This window comes from Triticum urartu, chromosome 3A, assembly GCF_056163025.1.
Source record: "Triticum urartu cultivar PI428250 chromosome 3A, HENAU_Tu73, whole genome shotgun sequence".
Taxonomy (NCBI): domain Eukaryota; kingdom Viridiplantae; phylum Streptophyta; class Magnoliopsida; order Poales; family Poaceae; genus Triticum; species Triticum urartu.
The window spans coordinates 541,290,310-541,302,446 of NC_141875.1; the positions used below are offsets into that span (position 1 = coordinate 541,290,310).

The 12,137-nt window shown below is 46.2% G+C and overlaps 1 protein-coding gene across 6 annotated transcripts; it reads right to left on the bottom strand.

The window, feature by feature from the left end:
• Positions 1-6,064: 6,064 nt before the first annotated feature.
• TZP (zinc knuckle (CCHC-type) family protein) lies at positions 6,065-11,806 on the bottom strand. 6 transcript variants are annotated; one of them, XM_048708774.2, is made up of 8 exons: positions 11,419-11,806; positions 10,539-10,908; positions 10,020-10,145; positions 8,656-9,932; positions 7,874-8,565; positions 7,122-7,237; positions 6,852-6,943; positions 6,065-6,529 (listed from the first exon to the last, which is right to left on the bottom strand). In XM_048708774.2, the coding sequence occupies exons 1-8, from the start codon at positions 11,419-11,421 to the stop codon at positions 6,392-6,394; spliced, it is 2,814 nt and encodes a 937-aa protein (XP_048564731.1). In that variant the 5' UTR covers positions 11,422-11,806; the 3' UTR covers positions 6,065-6,391. The 6 variants fall into 6 exon arrangements, with proteins under 6 accessions (XP_048564731.1, XP_048564727.1, XP_048564730.1 ...); XM_048708770.2 differs by having other exon boundaries at positions 7,874-9,932; XM_048708773.2 differs by having other exon boundaries at positions 7,874-9,932; positions 10,539-10,889; positions 11,419-11,805.
• Between the last annotated feature and the right edge of the window lie 331 nt (positions 11,807-12,137).

Below are 12,137 nucleotides of genomic sequence, written 5' to 3' on the forward strand. Positions count from 1 at the left end.
GGGCAAGCTGAGGAATGGTATTTAAAGCAGGTATTTCACTCGTTATCAGAGACCACCTGGGAGTTCCATGGTACGACGTAGCTTTCTGCCTCCTTGGTTGTTGTATCGTGTGTCCGGCAATCGTACTGCCGGACGGGGTTTCCAGAGAGTAAAGTCATGAAAGAGAGAAAAAATAACAAAGCGGGAAGCCCCTAGTGCGGTTGAGCCGCGTTTTGGGGCGTGCCATAGTCGTGCCCCCCCACCTATGCCCATGGTATTTTCAATGCGTAATTATGTACGCGTGGCACGGATTTCACCGTTTGGCTGGTACTGGGGTGGGGGCCGCATTGCTATGCGAGCTCGGAACGTGCCAGGCGGTCTCGTTGCAGATTACTCTGGGCGTGCTTGACGGTGTCCGGGTGTTTAATCACCAAACTGGTGGATTGCCTGAAGAGGCTGCTTTGTGCTTCTGCTGCGAGGGCCGCAGTGTGCTCCTCTGTGCGGAGAGAGCGTTCTGTTTTTCCATTGACTGTGATGACCCCCCGAGGTCCTGGCATCTTGAGCTTGAGGTATGCATAATGCGGTACCGCATTGAATCTCGCAAATGCGGTTCACCCGAGCAGTGCATGATAGCCACTGCGGAACGGGACTAAATCGAATATTAACTCCTCGCTTCGGAAGTTATCCGGGGATCCGAAGACCACTTCCAGTGTGACTGAGCCTGAGCAATGGGCCTCTACACCTGGTATGACGCCTTTGAAGGTCGTTTTTGTGGGTTTGATCCTTGAGGGGTCTATACCCATTTTGCGCACTGTGTCCTGATAAAGCAGGTTCAGGCTGCTGCCGCCGCCCATAGGGACTCGAGTGAGGTGAAATCCGTCGATGATTGGGTCTAGGACCAGTGCGGCGAATCCTCCATGATGGATACTAGTGGGGTGGTCCCTGCGATCGAAGGTGATCGGACAGGAGGACCATGGGTTGAACTTTGGGGCGACTGGCTCCAACGCATATAGGTCCCTTAGCGCACGCTTCCGCTCCCTCTTGGGGATGTGGGTTGCGTATATCATGTTCACCGTCCGCACTTGTGGGGGGAACCTCTTTTGTCCTCCGGTGTTCGGCGGCCGGGGCTCCTCCTCGTCATCGCTATATAACCCCTTATCTTTGTTTTCGGCATTTAACTTGCCGGCCTGCTTGAACACCCAACATTCCCTGTTGGTGTGGTTGGCTGGCTTGTGGGGGGTGCCGTGTATTTGACACAAGCGATCGAGTATACGGTCCAAACTGGACCGGGCCCGGAGTGCTTCTTTTGAATGGCTTTTTCCGCTGACCGGGTTTAGAGCCTCTGAATCCGGCATTGACTGTCGTATCCTCGGTATTGTCGCTGTTGATGCGGCTCTTGTGTTTGTTGCGACGTGACCTGCCATTGCTATCCTTGGTATCCGAAGTACCATGGTTCTTTGATATATTATTGCTGCGAGCCAGCCAGCTGTCCTCTCCCACGCAAAAGCGGGTCATGAGTGTCGTGAGGGCTACCATAGATTTCGGCTTTTCCTGGCCAAGGTGCCGGGCGAGCCACTCGTCGCGGATGTTGTGCTTAAAAGCTGCTAGGGCCTCTGCATCCGGACAGTCGACGATTTGATTTTTCTTTGTCAGGAACCGTGTCCAGAATTGCCTGGCCGATTCCTCTGGCTGCTGAATTATGTGGCTCAAGTCATCGGCATCTGGTGGTCGCACATAAGTGCCCTGGAAGTTGTCGAGGAATGCGGCTTCCAGATCTTCCCAACAGCCAATGGATTCTGCTGGCAGGCTATTGAGCCAATGCCGAGCTAGTCCTTTGAGCTTGAGTGGGAGGTATTTGATGGCGTGTAGATTGTCACCGCGGGCCATGTGGATGTGCAGGAGGAAGTCCTCGATCCATACCGCAGGATCTGTTGTACCGTCGTATGATTCGATATTTACGGGTTTGAAACCCTCTTGGATTTGGTGATCCATTACTTCGTCTGTGAAGCATAGGGGGTGTGCGGCGCCTCTGTACTGGGCTATGTCGCGACGCAACTCAAATGAGTCTTGTCCGCTGTGTTCGGCCCGGCCGGATTTACTTTTACTGTATCCGGCGTGACGGTTATTGTCTCGCGTAGTGGAGCACCCTCGTGATCCGTAGATCGATCTTGTGTGTTTTGCTTTGTCCTCCAATACGTCTCACAGGTCTAGCGTGTTTCCCCGTGCCTTGACATTTTTATTTGAGTGGCGTCGGGGTGCGGGTTGAGCTTTTGGCTGAAATGTCTCTCTGTCACGGCCACGAGGTGGCCGATCAGCCGCGTCATACGCTGGAGATGTAGGTTTTAATGCTTCCTCCTCCAGTCGGGGTAGCCACCTGCGCTTTGGGTAACTCTTGGAGGGGCGTTCGAGTTCATATTCCTTGGCCGCAAGGACTTCAGTCCATCTGTCAGCTAGCAAATCTTGATTAGCTTGAAGCTGCTGTTGCTTTTTCTTAAGGCTATTTGCCGTGGCTATAAGCCGGCGCTTGAAGCGCTCTTGCTCGACGGGGTCCTCAGGCACGACAAATTCGTCATCGTCGAGGCTTGCCTCGTCTTCGGAGGGAGGCATGTAATTATCATCCTCCGTCTCTCCATCTGCCGCTCTCTTGGGAGGGCTGGCTTCTCCATCCTTCTGCTCTAAATCTTGCTGGAGGGGATTGTCGTCATCTTCGGCACTATCCGAAGTGCTATTATCTCATGTGCCGGTATCACCGCTTTTGCTTTGGCGAGACTTAGTGCGTCGCCGCTGTCGTCGGCGCTTGGGTTGCTTCTTGGAGGGGTCATCCTCCGTTGTCCCGTCGCCATTGCCTTCTTTGGGTGTGTCCATCATGTATATATCATATGATGAGGTGGCTGTCCAGTGCCCTGTGGGTAGTGGTTCCTGTTCGTCTCCTGCATCGTCGTCCATACCGTCGATGTCTTCGGAGTCGAAGTCGAGCGTGTCGCTCAAATCGTCAACAGTGGCTACTAAGTGGGTGGTGGGTGGGCGGCGAATTTCTTCGTCATCCGCATCCCAATCCTGCCGGACATAGTTCGGCCAGGACTCTCAATGAAAGCACCAATGTCGGTGTCAAAACCGGCGGATCTCGAGTAGGGGGTCCCGAACTGTGCGTCTAGGCGGATGGTAACAGGAGGCGGGTGACACGATGTTTACCCAGGTTCGGGCCCTCTTGATGGAGGTAATACCCTACGTCCTGCTTGATTGTTCTTGATAATATGAGTAGTACAAGAGTTGATCTACCACGAGATCGAAGAGGCTAAACCCTAGAAGCTAGCCTATGGTATGATTGTCTGTTCTTGGTCCTACGGACTAAACCCTCCAGTTTATATAGACATCGGAGGGGGCTAGGGTTACACAGAGTCGGTTACAAGGAAGGAGATCTACATATCCGTATTGCCGAGCTTGCCTTCCATGCCAAGGAGAGTCCCATCCGGACACGGGACGAAATCTTCAATCTTGTATCTTCATAGTCCAACAGTCCGGGCAAAGGATATAATCCGGCTGTCCGGATACCCCCTAATCCAGGACTCTCTCATCGGGTCTTAAGATTAACTTCCATAAAAGTGAATTGTTCTGCTTTGGAGAAGCCGTTGAGGCAGCGGCTGTGCTGGCCTTTTTGGTTGTGCACATGGACAATTCCCAATTAAATATTTGCGAATACCAATTCATTATCAGCGACTCACCATTGCGGAGTGGAAGCATGTAGAGAAGCGGCTAGAGAAACACTTGAGCAGCTGGAAAGGCAAGTTGCTCTCGGTTGGAGGACGATTGGTTTTAATAAACTCTGTCCTCACAAATATGGTTCTCTATATGCTTTCGTTCTTCCAGCTCCCAAAAGGGGTCTTACAAAGACTGGACTATTTTAGGTCCAGGTTCTTTTGGCAAGGAGATGGTGAAAAGAAAAAAATATAGGCTGGCCAAATGAAGTGTGGTTTGTAGGCCGAAAGACCAGGGCGGCCTCGGTATTCATGACCTGCAGGTCAAGAATGAGGCCCTACTTAGTAAATGGTTGTTCAAACTTCTTACTGAGGATGGTGTTTGGCAAACCATGCTGCGCAATAAATATATAGGCCAAAAGGCAGTGTCTCGGGTATATTGAAAACTTGGTGAGACTCACACTTTTGGGCCGGTCTAATGGCGGCAAAGAAACATCTCTTTCGCTTTGGGTCTTTCGTGATAAAGGACGGGTCGGAGATTTGTTTTTGGGAAGACATATGGCTAGTCAATGCTAGCCTCCGAGAACAATACCCAGCCTTATACAACATTGCACGCGATAAGAATAATACTATTGTGCAAGTGCTCAGCTCATCCCCGCCAAATATTTTGTTCAGGCGGGATTTGATTGGCACCCGACTTATGTCATGGAATAATCTATCGTCCCATCTGGATTCGATTATCCTGAGTCCTGACACAAGGTCGTGATGTGTTTCGTTGGAACCTTACTACATCGGGGTCTTTCATAGTAGACTCTATGTATCGTGCACTCACGCATTCTGAGGTATCAGTGAGTAATAACAAAAAAAATTGGAAAGCAAAGGTACCACTTAAAGTCAAAATATTCATGTGGTATCTCCGTAGGGGAGTTGTGCTAACAAAACACAACCTCGCACGACGCAACTGGTCGGGAAGTAAGAAGTGTTGATTTTGTACTCATGGCGAGACAATTAAACACCTCTTTTTTCATTGTAAGTTTGCGCGTTCTACGTGGTCAGCCATCCAAATAGCGTTAAATCTTTATCCGCCCACAAGTGTTGCCAATATTTTTGGTCATTGGCTGGACGGTATTTCAAATGGGTACAAAACGCTAATAAGGATGGAGCGTATGCCTTTCTATGGTCGCTTTGGCTATGTAGAAATGATGTTGTTTTAATGACACAACTGTTTCTCCTTTGCAGGTTATTTTTCGTTGTACGCACTTGCTTCGTACGTGATGTACGCTACAACGAGCAGAGTACCAACCGCTATTCAAGACGGTGTGTACGCTGTTGGAGGAGGTGCCTACAAAGGTTTTTACCCAACATGAATGGCAGCATAATCTCCGGCTCGGTCCACCATCTCTTTCAACATAGGCATAGTATCGGTCTATGAACTCTACTGTTGCCGAATTGTCGGTCTTTTATCTTTCTGTTTATCAGACTACTGGTGTTTGGCTGTGTGCATCCTAATTATGCAGAGGCCGAGTGATACTCTTAATAATTTGTATCACTTTGATGCTACATTTTAAGATAATAAAAGCGCCCTTTATCGAAAAATTTTATCAACTATTGTAGATGCCCTCATGGCTCCTGAAGGTGAGTGTCTCACTCTTGATGAGAAGGGAAAGAAGCCGGTTGATGCTACTGCTCCCCTGAAGTGCGAAATGTCAGTGTTGAACAAATCCGGACCAGGTCAAGTTGGAAAAGTCTAGATGGACTAAACCGCCTGATGGATGGTTGAAAGTTAACACAGATGCTGCATTTGTGGCCAATACAGGTGAAGCTGTGGGGATCCTCCCCGCCGCCCCCGGCGATTCCTCAAAAAAAAAAAAACATGTGAAGCTAGTGTTGGATACATTATAGGAGATAACATGGGAAGATTTATCAGAGCTCCCTGCCTGTGCTAGTGTTGAGGAGGCTGAAGCTTGTGCATGGCCATTGAGCTGAAGACTGCTCTTGATATGGGTAATGAAAAGATCATAGCTGAATCTGATCGTTCTGCTGTTATGTCAAACATTATGGCTCCTGTGATTCCTTTAGCAGCATGGAGAGAGCATTACATGGTGATTAGGGAGAATATTGTTATCCTGAAGATAGGTAGAGATGGCAACATGTTTGCTCATGAATTAGCCAAGCAAACCCCCAGATCAGTGGTAAGGGGGGCAGTCTATCTGGGTCAACTACCACTGGATTTGGCACTGCTGGTGCTATATGATTGTAATGACCCAAATGATGTTTTATACAATTGCAATCTTTCCCTAAAGAAATGCTGGGTGATCAACTCACCACTCACAGGATCCGAACCGAGTGTTTAGTACATACAATTAACATGCCTCACGAAAAGAATCCCGCAAGCAATGAACATCCATCTTATTCTAAGTATAGTCAACAATTGCACATTTTGTACTATCCTGGCAGCAGCCTCCTATTTACAGATAGGATTCTCACACAATAGCCAATCCCATCGTAAAATAGAATCGCGTATTAGTACAACCTCAATCTCTCAATATACCAAGGATGGTGGGTCTATCATCACTACACCAAGCCTCGTGAGTATAGCAGTGTCAGCACAAAACTTAACCAGACAAGCCAACACCAATACTCATGCTTGCATCGCTGGCGTTTCCGGATGAAACGGGTGGTAAAGACGGAAATCTTCCATGTTTCGGGTACTGCCATCAGGTGTTGTCGGGCTGACCTGTTCCATTTCCGAAATGAAGTAGCTCTCTTTCTCTTAGCTTCTTGCTAAGTTCTTCGTCCGACGGTAGTTTCCAGCCACCCTTCATGGCAGCAGACCACCACGCCTTGAGCTCATCCTAGAAAATACAATAAAATTCTGTCATCTACATAGATTGCTCGTGCTGACTGACAGGACCAAAACCATTGAAGCGAGATTACATATCTCCCTTTGCAATCACATGGACAAGACAACAGCCCACTAAGCATTTCTATTAATCTGTTCACTACCGTGAACTGACTACAAACTGATTTTATAAAGCTTGACTTGATATTTTTAATGAGGTTATTATGCTGTGCAGTGACGGCCATACAACTTAAACTTCGGTCAGCAAGAGAAATCAAAACATGACATTGTTCTACTTCACAACATTGATAAGATTACTGCCTTTTATACATTACCTCATGGAAGCCATGGTTGGATACAAAGCGAGAATCTACTTGGCAAGTTGAATTCCTGATCATTACAGAGAGGCGATTTCTATCCAGTGCTCCTGTAAGAGAAGTTCATATTACATTGTTACTTCACGCCCTTTTTTAGGTTCATTAAAGAAATTGAAGAAAAAAAGAATCAATCTACAACCTGAGCATTTTATGTAACCAATCACCAAGTTAGACATTATTTTTCGAATATCAGGGAGGAGAAACAAAGTAGACATAATTGTCATTTACCATTTATCCGAGCGACATGGTATCCTGTGCCACCCAATGCTTCCTCCCATTTACCGAAACGTAGACGCAAGAAAAAGCCATCCAAAGTAGTGTGCATTATTGGTGACGCCAACCATCTGTCAAGGATCACCAATGTAAATAAAGAAACAAACATCAACTCTTCAGTTCCCAGTATCTTCCTCAATTTAAGCACAACTTCACAATCAACAATACTGAGAGATATCCTTCTGTACATCAATATGATGAACGGGCACTCTAGAACCCACTGATAGAGTATACGAACTAGTATCAAATTAGAGTCAACATAGTAAACTTTAAGCAGAAAATATATGAATAATATTAAGAGATGTATGGTAATAGTACTTTAGCATACACAAAGTAGGCACAGTTGGTCGTACAGGACATATATAGCATAGGATGTTTGTACAAGGAACCATTTAATATGTGCTCCTTACCTAAAATGAGTTCTCCCAGTAATTTCTATGGTAAAGTAAAATCTATGAACTTCCATGTTCCAGAAATAAAAACGAGCACCAAACCCACAGAAAGCTATAAGCTATATAATTGTCCAATGGAATCTCCATTAACATGTGCCCTTTTTTTTCATACCCGCAAAAAAAAACATGTGCCCTTTTCTTATGTAGAGAAAACACTATGGCATCCCTGAATGCAATCATGCACCATAGATAGAAGGCAGAAAGAGAAAATGTTGAAAGGAATTCAAAGGTGATCGCGAAAATCCAGTAGGGTACCTTATGATGTCTGATCGAGACAAACGAAGCCTCTGCAAGGCTCCAAAAACAACACTTGATTGATCAATGTCACTTGTAATAATATTATAAGGTACAATTTGCTTGTTATGTGGCAGACTCTCCATGGAATTTGAACCCACTTCCTTTATTTGTACTCCTCTTCTATCAACATATTCAGCAGATGTGTTTGCTTCTAAATTATCATGAGGAGCTACAGCCTTTCCAGTCATGCTCCCTCCACATTGCTGGTGTTCACCTCTTGCCAACATGTTTCCTCTTAATTCCTCATCACTGAGAGGATATAATTGTTCCTTTCCTTTGTCACCAGACCACAAAACTAGCCTTCCACCACCACTCGAAGATTTTTGAGTTCCTTGTCCTGTCTCTAGTCCATCATGGCTGCTGTAATTAATAAAAAAAGGACTCTTTCTGTGATTATGGTCTTTAGTTATTCCACTGGAGATAGCCAACCTAATTGCAGAGGTCTTCGCATGTCTAAGCGCATCCAATCTCTTTGCAAGAATGGAAGCCATTGTTTCAGACTGCTTATGTTCCTCTGGAGGAATCACCGGGCATTTGCTACTTGTTGTCTCATTGTCACTTCCTGTGCTAGTGAAGTATTGTGAACTGTTGAATTCCTTCTCCACATTAACATTCTGTTGAGATGAAGGATACAGCTTATCACCTGCACCCTTTGGATTGACAGCACAAAAATCACTATATACATTGCATGGAGTTGCATCCGTCAATTTCATTGATGTTTTTGGTAAAAGCCGACTTACCCACAAGCTTTCTGTGATTCCACCTTTATTTCCCATTGCAGCATTCAAAGGGCTCGCATGGCACTCATTTTGTTTTTCTTCAAGAGTTTTAGAACATGACTTACTGGAGTTAGGCATCTTCAAGTTTCTTCCGGCTCTCAAAGGGAAAACTCCACTTTGATCTCTAAAATTCCATTTACCACCAGGTGACTCCATTTGAAGGTTGTCAGCAGCTAAAGTCTCAACAGCCACATCAAGAGTTTCTCTGCCTGTGCTAATTTCCTTGTCAAGCATAGAATTGCTACCATTCAAAGTCAGTGATAGCCTGTCGGCTTCACGCTCGGTGTGATTGATTTCTGATTGATGAGGGGTATCTCTTGAAGTTATCATAACGTTATGACTATAAAGAGATTGAAAAGGAGAATTGAAGCCAACAGACTGCAGACGATTGCTACTGTTATTTTCTAGTGGCAGAGAATGTCCTGCAAGTTCATGTCCAGTAGTCTCTGACAACTTCTGATTGGTAGTTTTATCAAACACAGTTGATCCATTAGTCAGAGAAGACATCCAGTTAAAGAAAGAGCTGCCATTTCTGTTCAACAATCCTGAGCAATAACTTTCATTGTATTCCCTTCTATATCTTTTATTCCGAGAAGACATCTCCGCTGTTGAGTATTGAGCATACTCTCTCTTTGGAGCTTTCATCCTAGGACAACTCTCCATACTCTCATTGCTATCATCACCCTCTTTTGTGTTGCTGACATAATTGCTCTGGTCGTGCATTACCTTTTCTTTGCCCTTCTCAAGCCTTGCAGGATTAACATCTGGTGTTGACTCATATCTTGCAACAGAATTAACACCGGATGCCGAATCACATTTTGAAACAGGGTTAACACCGGAGGCTGACTGACATTTGACAAGAATAGGCCCATCCTTATGGTGCTCCTGCATAACCTGGTCTTGGTGATCACCATTACAGTTTTCCTGCATAACCCGATCTTCCTGATTACCATTACAGTTGTCCTGCATAACCAGATCTTGGTGCTTATCGCTTTGGTTATCTAGAAAACCTGCCAACTTGCCTGGGACCTTTTTTGTATTACTGAAACTCCCAAAGGATGAAGGTGACTGTGCATTCACTGCATTGTTTGGCAAAACATAGTCCCTCTGACTAATTGCTTTTACTAATCGAGCTTGCCAGGTATTATCTGCCCAAGATCTCTCATTATGGACAGCGGTTGCACAGTAGACCTGTTTTTCCGAAATACTTTGCAGGCTGCCTTTTTTTGAAGCCAGACCTGTAAAATGTCGTGCTAAAATTTTAACTTTAAGAACAAAAGATATAAGTGTGTTTTAAATTAGTTGTACTAAAAATGATATATTACTGTGCGAAGCATCGTTGGAGCATCTTGTGGGGCAAATATCCGCTTCCTCTTTATTCAACTTATCTGCACAGCAGCTGTCAGACAATTCTTCCCCCTCACTCATCTCACTGATCCCTCCAGAGCATTCTACAAGAATTTAATCATTAAATAAGGTAAGATAATCACCCGTCCTGAGAACAGGATGATAAATATGGAAAATTCTTTGGGTTTGTTTTTCATTTGGATTATGACAATTCATAAGTGCCGACTACCCGGCTATTAGAGACATGGTAGACGAAATAAAGTGCGAAAATCTAAGAACATATGATTAGTAACAAATCTCGCTAACAAATTAGGGAATAATTATGTTTGAAAGATTTGAATAAATAAATAAATTCTGCCGGTTATGTTTGTACAGTTTGGACTCTTCTGGCAAGCTAAGCAGTTGTTGCTAAATGCAGATCTCTAAGCCAAAGCCAAGCGTCAACGTGTCTAAACCACTCGAACTCACCAAATTAGATTGGTGTATTTTAAACTTACTTGAATCTTGTTCCTGTGGTCTTATAGAAGTAGATTGTTGCGCATCAAGGTTTCGTGTTCTATTTGGACTAGCCGCGGATACTCTCACTGAACTGTCACTTCGAGTTCGAGGTTGCGACGGCATTTCTCCTGCATCCCTTAGGGTGGCATCTACGTTATCACCACTCTTGCCGCCACTCTGCTGAGGCGAAGATATCACTATGTTCAAAGTATCCGCATTCCAGCGAAGAGAGGCTTTTCTTGTGCTTAGGCTGGAGGCTGCGATTTTAATGCTGAGACCATCATCCGGAGACCACACCAGCTCAGACAGAGGGCTCATGCCAGATATTTCGATTGCATTTACACCTGCACCTGAATGTCCACCAGATGCCTTTCAGCAGACTATAAGGTAAGAGGATGTTTGAAAGAAGTAGAACAACTCTAGATGCAGAAACAAACTATGCTATAGCTCATGAACTAGAAACAAACTTACAGCTGCAAAAGAATCTATCTTCCTGTTGTTCTCTTTTTTTTTTCCAAAATAATAAATAGATTTCGTCCCAAATATTTTTTTTTTTTTGCAAATATTCCCTCCCATATTTGCCTGTTCGCCTTGGGTATTGGCTAGGAAGCCAAATGAATGGATCATGACGCAAGGCAACACAACTACTTACCCAATTTAGATGAAAAAGTACAAACCAACACCGACTTGTGTGATGCTACTAATGTCGTTCTTACTAGAAAACCAAAAGGCTTAACGCCGGAAGCAGAATAAAAATATAAACAACATAGACAGCATCGGCCGAGAAAAGCGAGCATATAAATAAATAAACAAAACAAGTAAGTACAGGAGAGTGATCGCTGATGCAACAGCCGACCTCTGGGAGCGGCGAGGCAGTACCATCTCGTGTCACAGCATTGCTCCCCACGGCCACGGTCGGCCCTCGGAAAAGAGCGCGCCACCACCACGTACGCAGGAGTAGGAGGGGGTGGAAGAGGAGGAGGGATTTATCGGCGGGCGGCGGCGGCGAATGGAGGCCAGGGCACCTATCTATCCGGTCAGCGGCGCCGGCGGCTATGGCGTCCTAGCTAGCCTGGCTCTGGTTGGAGAATTTGGGAGCGGTCTAGGAGGGCAGCATCGCCATCGCCGCGGTGGGGAGTGCGGGTGGAGATGCTTTGTTTGTGCTGTCCGCGCCGCATGCGGCGGTGGAGCGCCGGAACGCGAGGCGGAGGCCGCGCCACGTAGAGGGCGCCTGCGACACACGACTCCCTGGGCTTCCTCCATCGGTCCCCCCCACCCGCGTTACGTCTGCGGGCTTATTACGGGAAAGGAGGAATCGCGGGGACGAAGGCGATGGTGGCGATCCGACGGCTGCGCGCCGTCCAGCCGGCGGATGTGGCGTGTGCCGGGGTCGGAGCTGTCCGCGTCGTGGTAGGGCAGCATCGCCTGTAGGTGACGGGGATGGCGATAAGCGGGAGATAACACGGGGTTGTTGAATGAACTACGGAGGGAGTACTTATTACGGACTCGCGAGGATAGGATAAGGGGAATCTCAATGAGTGTAAAAAGAGGGTGGGATCGGGAATCGCCGTGCGCGTGGAAAGAGAGTGGGATCTCAG

Coding starts and splice junctions, on each gene's coding strand:
- TZP (XM_048708770.2), bottom strand. Junction 7,238..7,873: donor TCTCGATCAGACATCATAAG/GTACCCTACTGG, acceptor GATCCTTGACAG/ATGGTTGGCGTCACCAATAA. Junction 6,944..7,121: donor CCATGTCGCTCGGATAAATG/GTAAATGACAAT, acceptor CTTCTCTTACAG/GAGCACTGGATAGAAATCGC.